Genomic DNA, 24,566 nt, shown 5'->3' on the forward strand with positions numbered 1-24,566 from the left:
GTGTAATTATAGTCACATCTGCTCCTGTGTCTACCAGGCCCTCCAGACCCGGGCCATTAATTCGAATTTTATGCTTCGGTCTTTGTTCATTTATGGAAGTCTGCCAATATATTTGTTTTCTTGTGTTCTTTGTAAATAATGATTCATCTCTCAGAGCTATTTTATCTTCCATTGCAGTATTGGTTTTTACATTAGTCATTGGTTTATTCAGTTGTCCTGGAAAGAAATTTCTTCCACAGTGGCCGGGAATGTTGTTTGATTTGGGGGCCTGCAAGAGGCCCCCTGAGGCATTTCCCACCAGTAAAGGGTTGTGTTTGTATATCTATCTTTGATCTGCACTCCCTGGTCCAATATCAGCCTTTGCCATATCTTCTACATAATCCAGGAGGTTGTTGGGGTCTCCTGTTTAGGCTATTCCTAGAAGGAGTATTACTTCTAGGAGTACCCCATGAACAGTTTTTACTTATATGACCTGGTGTACCACATTTAAAACATTTGGTACCACGGGGCCTTCTTTCACCTCTGGGATTTGTCTCTCCTATCCAAGCCTCATTACTGTAGTTAAGAGACTCAACACCATTAGTATACTGAATCCATCTTTCCAAAGGAGATTATCTGATCTTTAATAGTGTAAGTATTCTTTTGCATTCTGCATTAGCATTGTCGAATGCCAAGGACTCAGTTAATACTTTTCTTAATTCTTTATCTGGCACAGTTTTTGTTATAGCTGTGTTCAGCCTTTGTAAAAAGTCAGTGAAGGGTTCGTGCGGTCCCTGAAATATCTTTGTGTATACCTCAGTTGCTTTTCCAGGTTCTGGAATTTTTTCCCAAGCATTTAGAGCTGCTGTACGGCATAGGGATATTATATGTTCATCATAAGTGGCTTGTACATTCCTGTCAGTGCAACATCCCTCACCATGTATTTGATCTTGGGAGATCTCAAAACCTCTGAGTTTACCTTGTTGTTCTAAATTTCTAGCCTCTTTTCTCAACCAGCTTTTCCACTGTAACTGCTGGCTATATTCTAGAACAGCTGAAGTTAACTGATTCCAGTCATCTAGAATGATTCTATGTGAGGTAGCATATGAATTTAACATCTGTCTTACATACATGGAGTGTATCCCTTATGTAACTACTGTTTCCTTTATATTTTTAAAGTTCCTTGTTGAAATTGGTTGCAATGTATGTGTGGTATATGGCTCAGGGTGTGTGTCATCTACTTGCTTCTCATGGATGATAACAGGATAAGCCATTGTATGAGAGCCATTTGGAGGTGTTACAACCTGTATGGTCTTGCCCTTCTGCTTATTAGGTCCCTTGTCATGTTTACTAAGAGTTTCTTCCAGGGCTTGTAAACGAGCACCTAGGGTCTGTTCTAGGGAGTGAACCTCCTCTCTTGTAAGGGACTCCAGATTTCTCATGGAATCATGGAAGTTTTTATGTTCTTCAGAAACACAAGATTCCATGGACCTTATCTTATCAATTAATGATAATCTTTCTTCCTTATGTAGTGTCTGGAGAGTTAGTGTTCTGTCCATTAAATGTTCACATTTATTATCAATAAAACCAATTTTGGGTAAAAGCCTGTTTTGTAAATCCTGATTAGCAGATTCCAGAGAAAGAATCTTTTTATGTAAATCCTGGTTAACAGATTCCAGAGAGAGAGAATCTGTTTCTGTAAGCCTTCATTGCTCTTTTTTAAAGCCTGTAAATCCTCTTTTAAAGCCTGTATCAGTCCCAATAATGACTCATCTTTGTTCTTATTATTAAACCAGTGTTTGAACACTGTGTGAATTATTATGATGAATGCTAAAATGGTACAGGCCAGATATGCCTTAGGGAGGTCGTATATTTCCAGGAAAATGTCATTCATCATACAGGCAAAGAGGTTTTTAAATTCTTGTGAGGTGATGTTGTCAGCCATATTACAAGAATTACTCAAAATTTGTTAGTCAGTTTTAAGGTGTAAAATTATCAAGTATTTTTACTTGAAATAAGCTTACCTTTCTGTGGTTTTGGGGGGTGCAGTAGCACTTTTCAGCCAGCAGGAGGCATTGGTATAGCTCCAAAGCAGGGCATGCTGGCGACCTTGGCTGGTGGTAGCTGAAGGCAGGAGCCAAGATGGCAGGGAGCCAGCATTCAGGGAGGAGGGGGAATACCTCACTCACAGCGGTTTTCGCTGGTCTGGGGTCTAAGCTAGGGAACTGAGACCAGACTAGCTGCTCCCTTTTTCGGGAATGGAACCGTGTAAGAGTTCTCTGGTTATATGGAACTTTGCAAGAGGGTTTAGGTACCCGCCAGCCAGGGGAGGAGGCTGAGGGAGGGAGCCGCCCAGGCCTTTGGAATTTGCCCCATGTGAGCACCAGATATTGGTGAAATTATTAAGGCCACTCCACGTAGTTCAAAGGGAGGTTTATTTTGTGGTGTAACTTATAAATGAAGGGATAGGTAGGTTGTAGGGTCTGGCAAAGGTATGGCGCAGTCTGGTGGTGTTCTCTGGAGAAATCTGCTTGGTCTATCTCCAGCGTCCAGGGTCCGGGCACCAAGAGATCCCTCTTCTTTGGATCCTGAGTCTTCAATGTCCTCTCTCAGCCCCACCTTGTAGGTGTGACCATTACCGAAGCCTCAATGGGGGTTGGAGCTTCCAGGCCAAGGCTGGAATGGCTACCTACTACATACCATGGAGATATTTACATCTGTGTTTATAAAGCACTGCTCACAGTAGCTCAGAGATTGGACCAGCCTAGATGTTCATCAGCAAATGAATGGATTCAGAAAATGTGATGAATATGCATAAAGCAATTCTCTTAACTGGAAATAATGTTAGGCAATACCAGCCAGGCTCAAATACCATCTGTTTTCTCTCATATGCATAATGGAGATTTAAGATTTTATATATATATGTACATAGATCATGAACTAGAAAGGGGTTCATGAGAAGGGAAGAAGAGATCTTAAAGTCGGTAGAAAGGAAGATTAATCAGTACATGTGAAATGAAAGTAGAAGGGAGGCCGTCTATCTCCAGTAAAGAGAAGGGCATGGAGGACAGGAAGGCACAGAACCCAGTAAGAACAGAATACCAGACATGTATGTATGCAGATGCCATAGTGAAATCTGTTACTTTCTATACTAACCTAAAACATTTTTTTTACTATTCTCTTATGTATTACATCCCAACCACAGTTTCCCGTCTCTTCCCTCCCCCTAGTCTCCTCCCCCACCTCCCCTCCTCCCCAGATCCATGCCCCCACAGTCTCTCCTCAGAAAATAGCAGGCCTCCCAGGGACATCAACCAACATGGCATAATATGCCACAATAAGACCAGGCACTTACCATCACAACAAGACTGGACAAGGCAACCCAGTAGGAGGAAAAGGGTCCCATAATTAGGCAAAAGAGTCAGCAACTGCCCCTGCTCCCACTGTTAGTAGTCTTACAGTGATACAAACTACTCAGCCATAACATATATGCAGGGGAACTAGATCAGACCCATATAGGCTCCCTGAGCTCAGTGAGGCACCATGAATCCTGGTCAGTTGATTCTGTGGCCCATGTTCTCTTGGTGTCCCTCATGCCTCTGGTTCCTGCTATCCTTCCTTCCCCTCCTCCAAAGGACTCCCCGGACTGTGCCTAATGTTAGCTGTAGGACTTTGTATCTGCCCCCATTCAGTTGCTGGATGATGTCTCATGGTCTGTTTCATGGCAATTCTGCTAGGCTCTGATCCCAGTATACTCTGCAAGCAGGACAAGCTGTAGATTGAAGGTTTTTGTGGCTGGGTTGGTGTCTCAGTCCCACCACTTGAGGCCTTGCCTGGTTGCAGAAGATAGCTGGTTCAGGCTCCATGTCACCCATTACTAAGAGTCTTTGCTAGGGCTACTCTTGCAGATTGCATGGGGTTTCCATTATCTCACTGCCGAAATTTTCCCCAATTCCACTCATTTCTCCCAGTCTCCCCTCTCCACAGTTCATCCTCCTGCTCTAAACTCCCACTGGTCCCCAGTCCACCAGCAAAATCTGTTCTATTTCTCCTTCTCAGGGAGATCCTTGCATTCCCTCTTGAGCTCTCCTTGTTACTTAGCCTCTCTGTGTATGGATTATAGCATGGTTATCCTTACAGCTAATATCCACTTATAAGTAAGTACATACCATGTTTGTCATTCAGTTCCATCCATTTGCCTGCAAATTTCATAATGTCATTGTTTGTAACAGATGAGTAATACTCCACTGTGTAAATGTACCACATGAGTAAAGTTTCTTTATTCATTCTTCGGTTGGGAACATCTAAAACATTCTGCTGTTTGCAGTTTCTGGCAATTATGAGAAAAGCTGCTATGAACACAGATGAGCAAGTGCCCTTGTGATAGGATGGAGTGTCTTTTGGGTATGTGCCCAGGAGTTGTATGGCTGAGTCTTGAGGTAGCTCAATTCCCTGTTTTCTAAGAAACCACCATTTGATCCCCAAAGTGGATGTGCAAGTTTACACTCTATCAGCAGTGGGGGCGAGTGCTTGCTCCAGATCCTCAACGCTATGAGCTGTCACTTAGGTTTTTTATCTTAGCTATCCTGACAGGTGTAAGATAATCTTAGTCGTTTTGATTTACATTTCTCTGATGGCTAAGGATGTTAAGTGTTGGCTATTTGGGTTTCATCCATTGAGAATTCTGTTTAGATCTGTACCCCATTTTTAATTGGATTATTTAGTTCATGTCTAGTTTCTTGAATTCTTTATATACTTTGGAGATCATCCCTCTGTCAGATATGGAGTTGGTGAAAATCTCCTTCCATTCTGTAGGCTGCCTTTTTGTTCAATTGATGGTGTCCTTTGCCTTACAGAAACTTTTCAGTTTCATGAAGTCCATTTATCAGTTGTTGATCTTAGTGCCTTGCCTATTGGTGTTCTGTTCAGGAAGTTGTCTCCTGTGCCAGTGCACACAATGCTGACATCCAGTTAGACCAGCACCCTTTGTTGAAGATGCTGTCTTTTTTCTGTTACATATGGCTTCTTTATAAACAATCAGATATCCATAGGTATCATCTACAAATAGTAATACTTTGACTTACTCCATTCCAATTTTTATCTCCTTGATCTCCTTTAGTTGTCTTATTGCTCTAGCTACACCTTCAAATACTATATTGAATATATATTGAGAGAGTGGACAAACCTTGTCTTGTTCCTGATTTTAGTGGAATTGTTTTGAGTTTCCATTTAATTTGATGTTGGCTACAGGCTTGCTGTAAATTGCCTTTTTTAATGTTTAGGTATGTCCCTTGTATCCCTAATCTCTCTAAGACTTTTATCATGTTTATATGATGGATTACATTGACAGATTTTCATATTTTGAACCATCTCTGCATCTTGTTTTTATGATGGATTACATTGGCAGATTTTTATATGTTGAACCATCCCTGCATCTTGTTTATATGGTAGATTACATTGACAGATTTTCATATGTTGAATCATCCCTGCATCTTATTTATATGATGGGATATAGTGACAGATTTTTGGTCATGGTGAATGATCTTTTTGATGTGTTCTTGGATTGTGTTTATGCGTATTTTATTGAGTATTTTTGCATCAATATTCATGAGGAAAATTGGTCTGTAATTCTCTTTCTTTGTTGAATCTTTGAGTGGCTTGGGTATCAGGGTGACTGTGGTCTCATAAAATGAATTTGGCCATGTTCCTTTTGTTTCGATTTTGGGTAATAATTTGAGGAATATTAGCTCTTCTTTAGAAGTCTGGTAGAATTCTGTGCTAAAACTATTTGGCCCTGGGCCTTTTTTGGTCAGGAGACTTGTAATGACTACTTCTATTTCCTTAGGGGCTGTAGGTCTATTTAAATTGTTTATCCAATCTTGATTTAACTTTGGTAAGTGGTATCTATTGAGAACATTGTTATTTCTTTTAGATTTTCCAATTTTGTGGAGTACGGGTTTTTGAAGTATGATCTGATGATTCTTTGCATTTCCTCAGTGTCTGTTGTTATGGCTCCCTTTTCATTTCTGATTTTGTTAGTTTGGATGCTCTCTCTTTGTCTTTTAGTTAGTTTGGATAAGGGTTTGTCTATCATGTTGATTTTCTCTAAGAACCAACTCTTTGTTTCATTGAATCTGTTTCATTGATTCTTTGTTTTGTTCTCTTTGTTTCTATTTTATTAATTTCAGCCTTGTGTTTGATTATTTCCTGTTGTCTACTCCTCTTGAGTGTGTCCACTTCTTTTTGTTCTAGAGCTTTCAGGTGTGCTGTTTAGGTTGCTAGTATGAGATCTCTACAATCTCTTTGTGAAGGCAGTTAGTGATATGAACTTTCCTCTTAGCGCCACTTTCATTTTGTCCCATAAGTTTGGGTATGTTTTGCATTCATTTTCATTGAATTCTAGGAAGTCTTTCATGTCTTTCTTTAATTCTCCCTTGACACAATAGTTGCTCAGTAGGGAGTTTTTCAGTTTCTTTGTGTCTGTAGGTTTTCTGTTGTTGTTGATATCCAGCTTTAATCCTTAGTGTCCTGCTAGAATACAGGGGGTTATTTCAATTTTCTTGTATCTTTTGAGATTTGTTTTGTGACCGAGTATGAAATACATTTTGGAGAATGTTCCATGAAGTGCTGAGAAGGTATATTCTTTTGTGTTTGTGTGAAATGTTCTGCAGCTATTTGTTTGGTCCATTTGAATCATAAGTCTGTTGGCTCCATTATTTCTTTAACAGTTTCTCTCTGGATATCCTGTCCATTAGTGAGAGTGGGGTATTGATGTCTCCTATGAAATGTGTGAGGTTCAGTGTGTTTTAAGGTTTAGTAATAATTCTTTTACAAATATGAGTGACTTGTATTTGGGACATAGATATTAAGAATTGAAGCATCATCTTGTTGGATTTTTCCTTTGATGAGTATAAAATATTCTCCATCTTCTTTGATTAATTTTGCTTTGAAATTGTTGGTGATGGTAGTAATAGTTGTGTTGTGCTTGTGTTTTGGGATTTTACTGAAGTGAGATTATTTATTGCCTGTGTGTTTGTAGTTGTAATTAACTTCCTTGGGTTGGAGTTTTCCTTCTAGTATCTTCTGTAGGGATGGATTTGTGGATAGATATTGTTTAAATTTGGCTTTGTCGTGAAATATCGTGGTTTCTCCATCTATAGTGATTGAAAGTTTTACTGGCTATAGTCTGGGCTGGCATCCATGGTGTCTTAGAGTCTGCTGGGCATCTGTTCAGGCCCTTCTGGATTTTAGAGTCTCCATTGAGAAGTCTGGTATAATTCTACTAAGTCTATTTGTTACTTGGTCTTTTTCCTTTGCAGCTTTTAATATTCTGTATTCTGTATGTTTAGTGTTTTGATTATTATGTGGCAAGGGGACTTTTTTTCTAATCAAATCTATTTGTATGCTTCTTGTACATTTATAAGCATGTCCTTCTTTATGTTAGGAAAATTTTCTTCTATGATTTTGTTAAGTATATCTTCTGGGTGTTCAGGCTGGGATTCTTCTCTTTCTATTCCTATTATTCTCAGGTTTGGTCTTTTCATAGTGTCTCAGATTTCCTGGATGTTTGGCATTAGTTTTTTAGATATAACATTTTCTTCAACTGATTGATCTATTCTATCGTATTTTCTGTGCCTGAGATTCTCTTCCTTCTCTTGTATTCTGTTTCTCTTTGGTCTTCTGGTCTTTATGGCCTGGATTTCTTGTGGCTGGCGTGACCTCTGATCTAGTAGAGAGTCTCTGGCAAAGTTGGGGACTGACCTTCTGGTGGCTAGCTTGGCTTTTGTTGCAACCGGGGGTTTCTGTTATTCTGACTGGGTGTGGCCTGTGCATAAGCAGAGGGAGTCTACTGGGGTTGGAAGTGGGAAAGGCAATGAGCTGGGAGGGTGTGGGATGGGTCTTTGGGAACAGAATCTAGGGAGTGGGGCAGTTCAGCTGGCAGCCAGGTCACTCACCTGTTCTTCTGTGACCTAAAGCAATTTTTCATTTAAAAAAGATAACTCCGCCATGGCCATGTCTCACAGCCCCACCCCTCATGCTAAAACATGGAGTGTCACCAGTTATCTGACACTGAAACACCTTGGCATCGGTCTACACTTCTGATTTATTATTAGAAATAAACACGTGCAGACTCCCAGTACTTGAGAGTCTAAAGCAGGAGGATTGCTGTGAATTCGCAACTAGCCTGATCTATATACTACATTCTAGCCTAGCCTGAGCCACAATGTGAGACCCTACTTCAAGAAACAAACAAAAGTATTTGAATTAACTTTAACTCATATAAAAATTATCTTGTGACAATTTAAATATCAATTGCTGTCTTATAAGTTGACTTTCTAAATATACTCAAAGGTCATTGTGACATCCAAAACATTTCTATGTTACGAATCACTAAAGAACAGTGTGACTAGCTAGATGAGATGGCTCAACACTGGCTGCTCTTTGAGGCGACCAGCATTCACATGGTGCTTTACAACCATCTGTAACTCCAGTTACAGGGCCATATTTATCCTCCAAGGGTACCAGGCATGCACATGGTACATAGACAGACATAGAGACAAAACACTCATACATTTAAAGTAAAGTATCAGACTTAAAAAAGTGTGAGGTAACTTGAAGAAAGAATAATCTATGTGGATTCCAAAATCACCATGGAAATTTTTATTAGTATGTAGGTCATGATTTAATTATAGTCACCTCAGTGGAGTAGTGTACTTTTTAACAATCTTAACTGAAACCTTCTCTCCCTCCTTTTAAGAGAGATTCCCCTGGAGCTTCAGCGACTGGTCCATGGCAGCCAAGTGAACCTGGATATGGAGGATCATCAAGACCAAGAGTATATAAAACCCAGACTGCGATTTAAGGCTTTTAGTGGTGAAGGGCAAAAACTTGGCAGGTAAAATTCCTCTAGTGAGAAAAACACTTTTTTGCTCAAAATGACATTTCTTAAGAATAAGGAATGAAGATGACCTGTGAAGTGAAAACTGAAAGATGAGCTACACAGACCTTCCCACTGGAATTAGGGGTGCCACTTGGATAGTAATATTAGCAGCAAGTACCCAGAGGTCAGTCCTCTGTGCACTCAATAGTTCCTTTGGTAGCGGCTCTTTAAACAGACGCTGCTCTTGCACAGGATCCGGGTTTGGTTGCCCACACCCATCCCGTGCAGCTTGCACCTACTTGTAACTCCAGTTCCAGACATCCGTGGGCACCTGCACAGATGCACACTTAGCCACACAGATACACATCTGTATAATTAAAAGTGAAAATAAATCTTTACTCAGTTTTGAAATAATAGTAATTTGCCCAAGATATGATTGAGCTAGAGAATGACTGGAACCAATTCCAGCCCACGCACTCTGGGGTGTGTGCTTTTGACCACTGTGCCTAGTTCTCTGGTTCAGTTTTGGCCGTTTTCATGGAAGAGTATAATGCATGATGCTTTGCACATATCCCTTGCCCACACTGCCCTCCTCCCTCTCCTACAAGCTCCCTTTGTTCTCCTGTTCTGGTTCCATATGTTTTCTGCTCTTTGTGTGTATGTTCTTTTATTTCTGTTTCCAATCACACAGCTTCAAAAGAGAAACTGTTAAGTGTTGCTGATTGGAGGCAGCGGCTATATTCACAGCTTTCGTGCATGAGTCTGCCATGAATAAACACTGAGATCTGCAGCAGGGACAGTGTGCTTCAGTTGGGAGTTTTCTGTGGTCTGTAAGCAGCCCTTAGGTTCTGTCTGCAGCACTACAAACCTGGCCTGGTGGTCCACACCGGGAATCCCAGCACTAAGGAGACAGAGGCAGCAAGAGCAGAATTTCAAGGTCACCCTCTGCCTTCTACCAAGTCTGTATCCAGTCTCAGTGGTATACTCACTCTGTTACTAGCCTGACTTTGAGAGCTTGACCATGCCTTAAAATTGAAAAAGGCATTTGTTCGGTTTTAATATACAGATAATTAATACTAGCATGTTAATGTGACATGACTCAGTATATATAAACTCATATTTAATCACATATTACATTTTCTAAAGTGAAGAATTGCTCATAACATTTTACGTTAGACATTTACATTAAGAACTGTATTAAGTTTGATCCCTGGCACCAAAACTTAGGAGGGAAAAAAAAGGAGGAAGAAAACTGAAACTGAAAACCATTGAGATAGAAGCTTAACAGTTCTCATTTTCCAAGAGCTTAACACAAGTACAAAGAAGAAAAGAATCCATTTTTGTCCACAGGCAGTAGTCTAATTATAAAGGGTGTACAGGCAGAAGTTAGCTGAGTTTTCTTGTGATACACCAGTAAATAGAAATAAGGAAGTCAAGATTGACCCCTATACATTTACAAATGGTAGGATAGCTTGAATTGAGCTAGATTTGAGCACAAAAAGACCTAGAAAATGTCAGCCTTTTGCTGGCAGGAAGGACTAGAGGTGACATTTGCCAGGGGCTTTTGAACTGTATAGTGAGAAATGGCACAACTTGAGTAGATAATCTCTGGGTGTGTTTGTGTGCTGTTTAGTTGAGAAGATACTGATTGCCACTCCGTCACCTGTCAATGAATCTGAGATGGGTTTCGAATTCATCCCTAGTCTTGTGGATGCTCTTGTCTGATGTCAAGCGGCCCCTCTGGCCTGCCTTCTGTTGCCTGCTAGTCCTCCTGCTCAGTTAGCCCTTGGCTCTCTACAGCCACTGGATCTTCCGCCTCATGCAGCTGGGACTGCTTACAGTGTCATCCCTGTGGAGCAGGCAGTGCTGGGCCCCCTAGATCCCATAGGTCTGATCCCAGATGCTCCCTCCCTTCCTTGCTCAGCCCTCATTCTATCCCTGTATCACATACTTAAGCACATTGCTTTGCTTTGGCTTCAAAGAATTTCTCTGGCTGATGAATATTATTTTTTATGTTACTTTCAGATGTCTGAAGGAATCTCAGCTCAAATCCTTTCTTCCTGCCTTCTTAAAAGTCTCTTTGTATCTTAATTTCTCTCTTCAAAAATAAATTGATTTTAATTAATCTTAAAAACAGTATATGAAAATGTCACTATAGAGGGCTGCAGAGATGGCTCAGTGATTAAGAGTATGTGCTGCTCTTACAGAGGACCTGGTTTGGTTCCCAGTACCCATTTGGGGCAGAGCACAACCATCTATAACTCTAGATTCAAAAGAACCGATGCCTTTCCTGGCCTGCACAGGCACCAGGCCTGCTCATAGTGCATATACATAAATGTAAGCAAAATACTTGTACACAGAACAATCTTTTTTAAAAACTGTCCCGGTAGTGTAATGGTTGACTAAGGGGGAAGTTTGATGTGTGTAACATGAATCTTAAAGTGTTCTTATTAATAAGAACAAACCTGAGGCCAGTTATTGGGGTGATTGCTGGAAGATCAGAGACACAGAACAAGCCACAGTTTCCTCACCTCTCCAGTTCCTCAGCTGGTCTTGTTTCCTCAGACTGCAAGCTTCTGTGTCCTCATCCCAAAGGCTCTCAGCTGAACTGTGCTCGAAAGCCTGAATGCTTAACCAGCCGAATGCTTTACTCACTACATGCTTTTTTCTCCTTAGTTCCTGGCCCTCACGCCTTATATACCTTTCTCTTTCTGCCTCCACTCCCTGGGGTTAAAGGTTGGGTTTCTGGGATTAAAGGCGTGGGTCACCATGCTTAGCTGTTTCTAAAGTAGCCTTGAACTCAGATCCACCTGGCTCTGCCTCCCAAATGCTGGGATTAAAGGCGTGTGCTACCACCGCCCAACTTCTGTTAGGGCTTGCTCTGACCCATTTCCTAGCCACCATTTTTGGCTTTGTTCTAGTGGCTGTCTGTTCTCTGACCCCAGATATGTTTATTTTGGGGAACACACAATATTTCAGGGAACACAATACCCACCACAGATGTGCATTGCTGTAGTCCAGCAGTCATGAAGCTGAAGCAGAAGGATCAGTTCGAGGCCAACCTGAGCTACAGAGTGAGACACTGCCTCGAGGAGGGTGAGTGGGGAGCTGTCAGCAGCAAAGAAAAGTAACGGAAGTGAGCACTGAGTTCAGCGGTAAGCCACAGTGCCTGCTCACTGGTACTGAACTTACCATGTGAAAGGGTTCTGGTTCACCCCTGACTCAGCTGTCCCACTGATATGGCTGCCACACCTGTTCTGAAAGTCACCCATTCCAGTTTGTAAGGAATACATCTTTATACTCAAGCTTCTTACAACGCGCTTTCTACTGAGTCCCCTTCCTCTTCTTACTTCATTCTTGTTTGGGAAGAAGCTTGCCTGCCAGCCCAGAGTTCATCTTAGAAGATATTAGATGATGGAAACACCTTTATGCAGTAGCTCTATGTCATAGAAAAGAGCTAAGTCAGCTTTGTCGTTGCCCAGTAGGTCACGCCTTTAGGTAGTGTAGAAACCTAAGTGTTCTTGTGCCTGATGGGGTTAATCTGTACAACAGAGCAGGTCTCCCCCAGCAGACAAGGACTCAGGCCAGTGGGGATGGCGGACTCAGGGTCACGGGACAAGTGAGGGAGATGAGGGTGTGGTGCTGTTGATTGTGTGTGCATGGATCCTGGTGAGGAGAAAGACCGTCCTGTCTTCCGGCACCTCTTCATCTGATCTTCATCCCTCTCCCGTGCCCTAGCTTGACAATGCAACTGCTTAAGATTTTAGCGTAGAACTTGAGTAAGTCCTTCAGTGTCTAGTATTTTACTGTTTTCCCTTTTGTGTATTTTTATCATATTTTCGCAGATTGGTTATAAATTTGGAAGCAGTGGGAGTGTTGGCAGTAAAGATCAGTTTACTGTCTTGCCATATAACTTAAGTTTGGGGGAAAGTTTGCATGGAAGCCTAGTGCTCATAGCAGGAGCTTTATAAAGTAATACACGAGGTTCTGAAATCTTAGTATTTAAGAGATCTATAAACAAAGATGTAAAACTCCCTTAAGATGCTAAGGAATTGTTAGATTTTCAGATTTGGTGAAATTGGTTTTGCTCTTGAAAGAGTTCTTTTTTCACAATAACTTCTAGTTTATGTCTGATCATCCTGATGATATTAGAAACTATTAAACCAATCAGGTCACTAGTAAACAAGATCAAATGGTAAAGTGTTTTGTCTAGTAAGCTCCAGTGTGAATTAATGTGAGAAATGAATTCATTTCTCACTAATAACTTGGAGCTGTTTCTCTTTTGCAAAGCAATATCTACCTAAGTCAAATATTTTTTAAATAGTATTGCCAATGTTTTAAAGTAACAGTTCAGTTCTGATTATATAAGCAAAAATAGCTTTTGACTTCTTTGTTCTAGACGTTATGCTGAAGGACTTCATGGGATAATAAATGCATTACAGAACACAGTCTTACAGAATTAGTCACGGTTGAAGTTTTTCCTCTAGTGCATCCAGTTAGAATATAGTTGGGATTTGAAACCTTTTTTCTTTATACTCTTGGTCATGCTTACATTAAGTCTCTGGTTTCTCTTTTCTCCCTGAGCTGTGTGGTAAACAGTGTGAAGAAAGTTCAGAGATAAAGTTGGAGAAAATGCAGCTAGGTTTCTGAGAGATCTGGGATCTCTTATTAGTAGGAGTTTTAAGCACAGACAAATTTTAATGTAATTAGAGAGGCCAGAAGAAGTAGAGAAAACTAGAAGTAAGCTATGGTCTTGCTAGGGAAGTCCTCTGACGGACCACAGCACAGCTTACTACAGAGCTGAGGCTTAGCTACCTTCAGTGTGGCCTGTGTCCTCCATACTCAGTTTGTGTTGATTCTTAAATCTTCTTTCTTAGCCTTACACCTGAAATCGTCAGTACTCCTTCCTCCCCAGAAGAAGAGGATAAATCAATACTTAATGCAGCTGTTCTTATTGATGATTCAGTGCCCACCACAAAAATTCAGATCAGGTTGGCAGATGGAAGTCGTCTGATACAGAGATTCAACAGCACACACAGGTGAGCTGCTTCACCGGCCAGCCAGAGGTCTTTGCATTCATATACTGTTGCTCATATACTGCACAAAGCATAAGGAATAGATGGAGTTCTTTACATTTCAAAGTAAGCTTTAGACAGAAGAATGTTTAAAAGGACGGTAACTACCTACAATAAATGAAATAGATGGTAATAATCATTGTAAATTATCCTATTTGTCCAATTTAGACAACTCAAAGATAGGAGCTGTAGTTTTGCATTGTAACTAAAACTACATCAAGTGGACTCAGATTCAAGATAGTTAGATCCTATTGGGACTTTCTCAATTAAAAAATTGGTGGTTGTAAGCTAGGATGGTGGTACACACCTGCCATCCCATCATTTGGAAGCTCAAAGCAGGTACAAATTTGAAGTAAATCTGAACTACATAACAAGACATTATCTCAGACAAACAAGAAGTTTATGAAATTCTGTTGGGAACTTTGTTTAGCAACTTCATAATGTAAATGCATGGTGTAAGTAGTTTGTATTGTTGGTACAGTATCTCTAATAGGCTGTTTCATTCTCTTTAGTAGTCATTTGAATATAATTTTTTTCCCTGTACATAGTAAGTACTTTTATTTTTCACTGGTTATAAGACCCTACTGTGCATTTATCTTAGGTATATGTGAGAGTAATTTTTAAAATTCTTTTGTTGTTACTGTTTTTAATGGTAGGATTTTACTGTGTGACTATGTAGCCTAGGCTAGCCTCAAAATCAGTGATCTTGACTTAGCCTTCCAACAGATGGAATTACAGGCTTATACTACCACACTTAGCTTTTGTGTATGTTTGTTGTAAAATATTATTTTAAGATGTGTTACATTTGTTTTTGCTGTGGAACATTTGTTTAATGATGCAAAGATGTATGTGTTACTTCTGTTTATGTTGCATTTGTTTAACTCAGTGAAGCTGTGTTACTGTGCCTGTCTAAACACCTGATTGTCTAATAAAGAACTGAACAACCAATAGTGAGGGAGGAGAAGGGATAGGCAGGGCTGGCAGGCAGAGAGGAGAAATAGGAGGAGAAATCTGGGAGGGAAAGGAGACAGAGCAAGAGGAGGAGGACGCAAGGGGCCAGCCACCCAGTTATACAACCAAAACAGAGTAAGAAAGAAAGGTATACCAAAATAAGGAAAGAAAAAGCCCAGAGACAAAAGGTAGATGGGCTGTTTTAAGTTAAGAAAAGCTGGCAAGAAAAAGGCCAAGCTAAGGCTGGGCATTTAAAATAAAGAATAAGCCTTTATGTGTGATTTATTTGGGAGCTGGGTGGTTGGGCCCCAAGAGAGTAAAAAACCAACAACATTTTGGCCTCCAACATGGTGCCTTAGAAAGCTGCATGCCTGTGTGTGTGTGTGTGTGTGTGTGTGTGTGTGTGTGTGTGTGTATGTGAGATTTACAGTGTTAGGCTCATCCTGACCAGTGTCTTAGAGCCTTAGTTTGCCAACAGTTTTAACTTTGAAAACAATCAGACTTGTGCTTTTAATATAACAATATTGTTTATATTTATTTTATATATAATTCACTTAAAGATTGTTTTATTACAAATGTATACTCCAAAATTATTTTTCTTTCAAAATCTGATGAACTTCCCCATCAAAACAATGTAAATTAAAGAAATTATAGCACCTTTAAACAAAAGTTAGGTTATATAATTTTTATTGTGAGAGTAATTTTCGCTAAAAGTTTGCATAGAAATGTGCCCTTGTTACAACAAACTATTTTTACTTATTTCTTCAGGATTCTGGATGTCCGAGACTTTATAATACAGTCACGTCCTGAATTTGCGACAACTGACTTTATTCTTGTGACTTCGTTTCCAAGTAAAGAGCTAACAGATGAAAGTCTGACCCTACAAGAAGCAGATATTCTTAATACTGTGATACTCCAACAGCTAAAATAGTATTGCTCCAACCCATGTAGGAATAGGTAATGTGCGTATTAGTAAACTACTTCCAGTATAAAAACAACCGAATCATTTTTATTCAGATAAATTCTGTTTTTGCTGCTGATCTATCTTCCAGTATTCGTCTGGATAAATTTAGACTAGAGATAGATCTTGATGTTTGAATTTTTAGTTGCAGGGCTGGCTTCAACTGATAGCTGTAAACATCTAGGTCAACCAACTTACTATATGCTCAGTGTCAATGTATTAACGTTTTCAGATGAAGTAAAAAGAACTCTTTTGGTAAATGCATTTGGTAAAATTTACCCTCAAGTTTTTTAATGCAGCAGTGAACAGTAGCCAGTAAAGATCCCTTTCTGTAATTTATACCAGAATGTCTGCTCTGAGTTTGAAACTGTTTGATCATACAATAATTAAGGTTTTGCATATTCTTTTTACATATTGTTTGAACTATGTTACATATTGTTTGAACTATGTTAGTATCACAGAATATATTTTGGCCTTGTCTTTTGTAAAATGGCAAGTATCATAAACTAAATTTTATTAGATGTAAAAGTCATCTGCTCTTGAGAAGACATGATAGACAGCACTTTAAAATCCAGAAACTATAGTCCCTTCCAGAGCCTGCCTGGATCACTTTCCTTTGTTCATTCAACATTTTATTAGGGATCTATTACACATAGGAACACTATTGAAGGCATGCAACACAGAGTGCATTCGTCAGTATATCAACTCTGAGAGACTGGAGCAAAAATTACCAGCAAGATGTTTATGTTTTCTTTATCCAGGCATGTCTTAAATGATTCTCAACAGAAAAGCATATTTCCCCTCAGACACCCTTCTATCCTTAGTCACCATTTCTGAGTAACTTTCTGTTGTTGACGTAAGAAAATACAGAATTTGTGACTGAAGTAGCACAGATTTTATTATCTTAGAAGTATGTAGGTCAAAAATTGCAAAGGAGTTCCTTCCTCTGTGCTGCAATCAAGGTGTTGGTGGGACCCTAGACAAACACTCTGTGGCTGCCGAGCCTCCAGAGGCCACCTGTGCTCCTTACCCATGGTGCTCTCCCTCATCTACTAGCCAGCACTTGCCTCCTTTGAGCCTTCTGTAATTACACTGGTCTCTGCTTCTAAGGACATACAAGATGAGAGAGGATGCACAGACAAACCCATGATCATCGCCAAATGTTAACTGTATAGTAACCCTAATCATCCTTCAGAGTTGCTCTTTTCCATTGCAGTTACACCTTCATGGGAATGGGAGGATTGATATGGTTACTGTGGTAACGGCCCACAATATCTCGAGACTGATCTACCAAATAACTCACCCCATCCATCCAGAGGTGCTCAGAAATCTCAGTGTATCGAACCGATTCAAAGTCCAAAACTTTATCTGCATTTCATTGGTTCAGAAGTCCCAAATCTCATTAAGATTATCTAAATTAAGTAGAGATTTCATCTCGGCCAATGACACTAAAGTCTAATTATTTGCTCACAGGTAAATGTCAGGACAGCTATAGAATAAGCTATGAACATTGATGTGTAAAAGACAGGAAACAGTGAAAAGTGGAGCCACTGTTACCAAGGAGCATGCAAATCCAACCAGACATCCCATCAACATCTAAGGCCCAACACTAATGTGTGGCTCTCATAACTTAGTCTTTTGAGTTTTGACTGTGTGTCCACACAGCTTTCTTCTTCTCGTGTTGTGCTATGTACCTTTCATTTTACAATGGCAACAATTTGTCAAGAAACTTAAGGATCTCCTGTGTGTCATGGAGATTGGCTCTGTTAAACAGGAAGCTCTTCCAAGCATCTTTCTACTAACAGAAATAATCCCATCACTAATTTTCAGTTTTTCAGAGAAAACAGAACTGTGTCATACCCATAATCCCTTCGAGAGTCTTTTGTGTGACTGAATATACAAACCATTTTATTACATGTGTGGTGTGCATGCTTGTGTGTGTGTGTCTGACTGTGTGTTTGGGAGAAGCCTAAAGTTGATGTTGGGAGTCTTCCTCAATCTCTTTCCACTGTATTCATTCAGGCAGGGTCTCATGTAAACCCAGAGCTCACCAGTGCAGCTAGTCTGGCCAGCCTCCTCCAGGGGTTCCCTGTCTCCACCCAACATGGCAAGCACTTAGCTACTGAGCCGTTTCCAGCCCTTCAGACCTTTGGTTCCCTCTCTTGTGTTGTCTAAGGGTTGTACACCCATACCCTCGTTTCTGTACACCAGGCTTTCCCAACAGTGTTGTCATTTTTAAAATACCTTTCTTAAGTGCTTGTCATTTAGGTAGACCGAGAATTCCTTTCACTTAGCCCTGGTTTCTTCTGTATATCACCTTTTCACACGGTGTTTCTATTACTGTAAAACTTGACTATAACCAGGAAGAAGAAAACAGAGTAAAGTTTACCTGAAAATTTCAGATTACTCTTAAGTTTATCATGTACAAATTTTGCTTTGCACATAATTGTACAACTCAGCTAAGCGTCAGTTTTCCAGTAATGGCTTCCTCATTCTCTGAGCCCTCGGCAGCAGAGCCTTTAGCGTCATCATTTTCTAAAGACTACTTATAACCACTTAGACATTCTCTGGTGATTTATGTTTTCCTAGCAAGTCTTAACTCCCTTCAAATCCTCTCCAGCACTAGCCTGTCCTGCTAACAGTCTGAATAAGGCAGGCTGGGCCCTTCTGTCACTGTCCTCAAAACTGCCTTAGCCTCTGCACTGAGGCTATATGTAATCCAAAGCTGGAATTGTCCCAGCAGCAGACCCCACTCCCTCCTGGTTGGCTAGAATGTACTGTAGGGGACCTAGAAGTCTCTGGTTATCGCAAGGAAGTGAGCTAGGATTTTTGTTTTGTTTTTTGAGACAGGGTCTCACTGTATATTCCTGTCTGGTCTGGAATTCATTATGTAGACCAGGCTGGCCTTAAACTCGCAGAGATCTGCCTTGCCTCTGCCTCCTGAGTGCTGGGATTAAAGGCCAGAGTCACCTAAGAGATAAGATTTTGAATCCTGCCAGTGTTACTACAAGATCTCTATGGAGAATTTTCTCAATCACATAGAAAAAAGACTTCAGAATCTTTGCCCTCATAGAACATTCTCAGCCCTGCTCCTTTTCCCATGTTAAACACAATATGGGTAACAGCTGCAGTTCAAAAAGATTACTAAAGCCAGCTGTGGGCACACATGCCTGATACCACCACTTCAGACCTAAAGAAAGAGCACTGTGACCTAGAGGCCAGCCTGGGCTATAGTGTGAGACTGCCTTAAACAAACAAACAAACAAATAAAAACAGATAATCTAGCTTTCTGATGGGCCAGACAGTGGCTGGAGGATGGGATCAGCATGTGGAGCAGGGGTGAGGGTCCATGGAAAGCCTGGCAGGCACAGTGGCTTCCTCCAGACTCAGCGTGTGGCAGAGCTCTGCAATACAGGACTAACCAGACTAACTAAACAGGATAGCTCCGGGTTCAGCAAGAACCCTCCCCCACTGCAAAAAAGAATGTCAACTTCAGGCCTCTAGGCATACACATGGGCTGCATACTGTGTGAGTGTGTGTGTGTGTGTGTGTGTGTGTGTGTGTGTGTCCGTCCGTCCCTCCACCCAATACATACACACAAAAAGAACTAGTACTACCTTATTCACTGTAAATAAAAGGGCATTACCTATTTTAAAAACAGGGAAAAAAATATCCAACCCTTGTAAAATAATTTGAATTTTTATCGTAGCTTTTTTATCAGTTGTGTTAAATACCTATAAATGCAAATGCTAATGACTGCCATTTTTGTGTGTAACCGTCTTCCAAAAGACAGCAGTGTGTGTTAGGACAAGAACTGAATGCCCACATGATGACAAGTACTTTCACAGATACTACAGTGTAGGCTTTATTGAGAACCCATTTATACTGTAGTACTGTAACTTTTCAAATGTATTATCTCAAAGCAAGGTGGCACAATGACACCTTGTCAGACAAGTGTCTGCAGACAGTTGTTTCAAATGATTATGTAATAAAAAAGTTTGCAGTATCTGCCTGCTAATAGTGTTTTCATTCAAACTTGTTGACTATGTTTTTAAAATTATCCTTGATGTGCAGTTTGATTTCAGTGGTTGACTGGGTTACTTTAAACGTGAGTCTTTCACAGGGTTTAATTGCCCCTTGTTTGGGGATGGAGAAGGGCCTGAGCTAAGGCAGTGTTGTCTCAGTTTTCTGTGGTTGTTTCTGTTTTTATTCTACCACATGAACAGATTCAGGCACCTCCTGACTGTTTTCCCCTGTGTATTTCTGAAAACATTGGCATAAAGTATATTATAATAAGGTACATTCAATTTTCCCCTTAAGAGTTTGTATCCATGTTGATGCATACATATTTGGCTAATAGTGCCAAAAGCTGAACAAATTTTTATATATCTGTAAAATATTTAGTGTACTATAATTTCAATTAAAGAGTTTATAAAAGAAGCCCTGATACATATGTAAGTGCATGCATGGTGTGTACGTACGTGCGTGCATGCATGTTATATAGCCCAGAACAATGACCTTTGTGGCTTACAGCTAATAACATGTAGCTTCACAGTTTTGCCTTATTAGAGAATGCAGAGCTGTGTGACATGGGGGCCATGGGGACAGGGCTCTTCAGGCAGTTTGAATTTGATGTTCTCTTTTTCTTAGATAAATGGTTATATAAGAAGCAGAAAGACTCAATCACTTTATTCCACAGCCACCTTAGGAGTTCCCTTGATGCTGCAGTTGATTTCAGAGGGGACTCCTGAAAGCAAGTGAGTCACCACTGGCTATGTAATAACACTCCCTTTACTGCAAGACCAAATAAATGACCAGTAATTCAGTACATGGACATAAAGACCTTGCACAGAATTATCAACACAGCCCTTTTCCTGTTGGCAAGTTAAGATATTGTATGATAATTAGGAACTCAAAAAGGGGCCAGGAGATTAAAGGGTGGCAGCCGCCCCTGGGTTGAGCAGTCTCTACCATCCTTCCTGCTTTCTCCCCTGCTTGTAGTGTATCTGAGTACTGAGCATTCAGAAAGACAACTAAATGCCCTTGTGTTTTGTGACTGACTTGGGGTTGTGCTTTCCTTCTTTACATAGTGTACATTTGATGTATCTTTCAGAACACTTATTACAAAAGGTTCATTGGTGTGGTTTTCATATTTAACATCTTCCCCATTTTAGTTTTGATTTTTACCTCTGACAAAGTCTTATTTCCTTGCTAACTTTACCACTTTTATTTTAGGATCAAGAATAACTCATTTTTAGTATTAAATGACAATCTGTTAACTAAAAGGTGGCAGATATAAACAGTACAGATTTTCAGGAAATGATCGACTTGAGCATCGTATTGTGAGCATAGTTGAGAGCAAATGGATGACCTGCTTTCAGTAGCCTGAAATTTTTACTGAAGTTGAACGTTGTAAGAGAAGTAATTCTTAAATGTTCATATTTTCTGTAGATTAATGTTAAGTTCAACATTTCATGGCAAGAGGTATTTTTATTCATATAATAAAGTTGTATGCAAATACAGTGTTTTTATGTGTTTATAAAAATGCATAATAACATTGAGTCTAGGAATGCCCCTTCAAAACATAGACATTTATAATTAGATGGTAGTAATATTGTGCATACAAGTACTATATAGCAACTCAAACTAATCTGATCTTTTATTCTTTAATATTAAGATATATGCCATTCATTTTCAATGAGGAATACATATCTTAGAGATGTGTGCGTTTATCACTTATTGAGGGCTTACAGGCATGTTGCAGTTAATGTCATTGTATTGTATGGCTTATCGTGGCCTCAGCTTACTTAATAAATACAGTATCTTCAGTGAATCCTCCTTTCTTGCCTCAGCCTGATATCCCTATCTCCATGGCTCTTTAGCCTTTTACAAGAGCTGTTCAAGGTAGTCTTAGTAATTGAACTTCTGTTCTTATCTGCTAATACTGCTGCCATTCCCCAGCATTTCAGACAATGCAAGGATTTTGATCCACTAGATCCCTAGATCGTATGGTAATACCTTACATAAGAGTGGCTCTGGATGGCTAAGTAATGAGTTAATGGATGCGTGCATTTATATTTCTAAACCAATTCAGAATGCTACCAAGAATACCAGTAATAGGAAATATTTGTTAGTTTTGTTAGGTTTTGAAATGACAAAAGATTCTGGACATGCCATCTTGGTTCATTTCCAGGACTAGTTGCATATGTACCATAGTTTGAGTAGAGTACCCAGTGGTTCCTCCATGGTGATGGATGAACCATAGTTTGAGTAGAGTACCCAATGGTTCCTCCATGGTGATGGATGAAAAAGCCTAGCTAATGCCTTCATGGGCAATGAAGAGCATGAATGCCTGGGTATTTCTGAGTCCTAATTGGTCTGTACTGTGATTCCAGAAATGTGGAGATATGGAGATCCTGCCAACAACCTAGTCTGAAAAAGGCATTGTGTCTAAGAGTAACTCTAACTTGAGATACACTAAGGACAGATGGAAATGGTCTGTGCAACGCATTCCCCTTCAAGGATATGAGAGAGTGCTACTTGTGGGGTTCCTGTGGATTGTTTCTATCTATACTTCCTTGTCTTTGTTCTCCCTGGTGATCGGTTAATTAAAACCTTCTGTTCATAAACTAAGCTCTGCTCTCTGTAGCCAGATCCAGTGGAAAGTCCTCAACCTGTGTAATGGCTTGCATTTGTTTACTCAGAAGCCACCAAAGGGGCACTAGTCACTGTCATATAGTCTGATACTTAAGAAGTGTATATCTTTATACAGACCTCAGTGCTAAGGTAGTATCTATTCACTTTATTAATTTCACATAACTTGATTACGCTGAAATATGAAAGAGGAGTTAAGAAAATTTAAGCATAGTAAATTGAGTGTGCATTAAAATATATTTAATGATTTAAATTAAAAAGCTGCAGAAAATTAGCTGATAGTAGAGGCTTCCTCATATGGCACTTAGATAATCCGGCTTGAGGAGCTGTTGACTTTGGCTCCACTCTTAATTGGCTGCACTTATACAAAAACTTCTCACTTTCATTGTATATTGTTTTTGTTCTCTGAGTTAGCACTATTGTGCAATCTCCCACGCAAGCAGAGGCAGCAGAAATGACCTGGAGTTAACTGATTTCCAAATAACCTTTATAACTAGATAAAGAAGTCTGCAAACATGCATGCATTTGGTGTTCTTGGAATTACTTTGAGAAAGATGATGTGGTGAAAGTCTGCTTTGATATCCCAATGTAGATAATCTCCATAGATTCCTTTTTATTTATAGGCATGCATTTTAAGTATATTTGATAAAAACTAGCACTACAGCTCCTAATTGCAAGAAGTATTTGCTCTACAGTATTTGAAATAAATCAATTTTAATACAGCTACAGCCACAGGCATCTGGATCCCTTTTTGTTTTTATTTTTATTTTTTTAATCTGGTTTTGGTGTAATGAAAATGCCATCGTGCTCATGCAGTTCCAGGTAGGACCTGTACCTACTCAGTGAGGGCTTGCTCTGAGATCACTGGACTTGCACTCAGTTGCAGGGGACCACCGGACAAGTCACAAATTATTTTTTTGCTCCTCCTAAATTAATGTTGAGTTAAGGGAACCCATCTTAATCTGGTAGTAAAAATGGTAAGAGATGTTTACATTCCTAAAACTAGTTTTTGCATTTTTATTTCATGTGTGCAAATAAGGCTGAACTTCACTTTTATGAATAATTCTTCAAAGCTAAGTTTTACTTAATGACATAAATATATGGAGAAGTATGTTTGTTCATTCTTTATACTGCAAATAATATTAGATGCCTGCCTTACTCTGTACATGCCTAAACATCCAATCCCCATTGATGTGTAAGTTGGGGTGTTTTGTTCTGATCATATAACTCCAAATCTCCACAACTTTTACTTCCAATCATCCTTTCTTCTGCCTGTTGAAAGCATTTTGGGGTGACCTGTTCTCTGTTTTCAGAACTGGGAATTAAACCCTAACCTGGTGCATGCTGGGCATGTGCTGTCACTGAGCTCTATCACAATCCCTTCCTATACTTCTAAATATGGCTTCCCTGGGCTTTTAGATTCCTGGAAACTTTGCTTGGAAGAGTAAGTTCTTCATCCTAAGATGTATAAGGAGAAGAGCCAGGTGTGGGCAGAGCTGTGCCAACAACAGGGACAAGATGGCATAGTTGGCTCTGATAAGCCACTCACTGAGGGTTACAAAGCTGTGTGACAGGCATGCCCTCTGTCAGCAACAGTTCCACATACAAAATTAGGCTCACATTGGAGCCAGTCCAACTGACAAATGTGTGTTAGATTATCAATAAGTATATTCTGAATGTCTCAATTATGCAAATCGGTATATGCTAAGCACAAAGGGCATCTAATTTTTAAATGGAGATGTATCTTCAAATAATAGTAACTTAAAATCCTTTCTCCATACATTATTTCATATAGCCTTTCTGAGAACTCTGAATGGTAAGATGAATAAATAACCCTAAGATTTTCATAGGAGAAAAGCTAAATGACTTCCAGAAACACTAAGTGGGTGTCAGCAGTTACCCTATCCTGGGTGTGGTTTATCTTCCATCACTCTACAATTTAGGGTAACTAGAGATGGAAAGATGAGTTATCCCCAACCCAAGGCTCACAGCTGACTCCTAAAGCAAAGACAGATCACACTTCCTGGAAGTTTTCTATGACAGGAGTTTGTAAATACGAAGACCC

At 39.8% G+C, this 24,566-nt stretch overlaps 1 protein-coding gene across 1 annotated transcript in view; it reads left to right on the forward strand.

Moving 5' to 3' along the window:
- Window positions 1–18,566, forward strand: part of Ubxn2b (UBX domain protein 2B) — a 44,180-nt gene extending 25,614 nt beyond the window's left edge. The window contains exons 6-8 of the mRNA XM_036178259.1: window positions 8,738–8,875; window positions 13,738–13,899; window positions 15,655–18,566. Of these exons, the coding sequence (XP_036034152.1) occupies window positions 8,738–8,875; window positions 13,738–13,899; window positions 15,655–15,817 (463 nt within the window). The 3' untranslated portion in view covers window positions 15,818–18,566. The remainder of the gene's footprint in view (window positions 1–8,737; window positions 8,876–13,737; window positions 13,900–15,654) is intronic.
- Window positions 18,567–24,566: the final 6,000 nt, after the last annotated feature.

This window comes from Onychomys torridus, chromosome 2 (assembly GCF_903995425.1).
Source record: "Onychomys torridus chromosome 2, mOncTor1.1, whole genome shotgun sequence".
Classification (NCBI taxonomy): domain Eukaryota; kingdom Metazoa; phylum Chordata; class Mammalia; order Rodentia; family Cricetidae; genus Onychomys; species Onychomys torridus.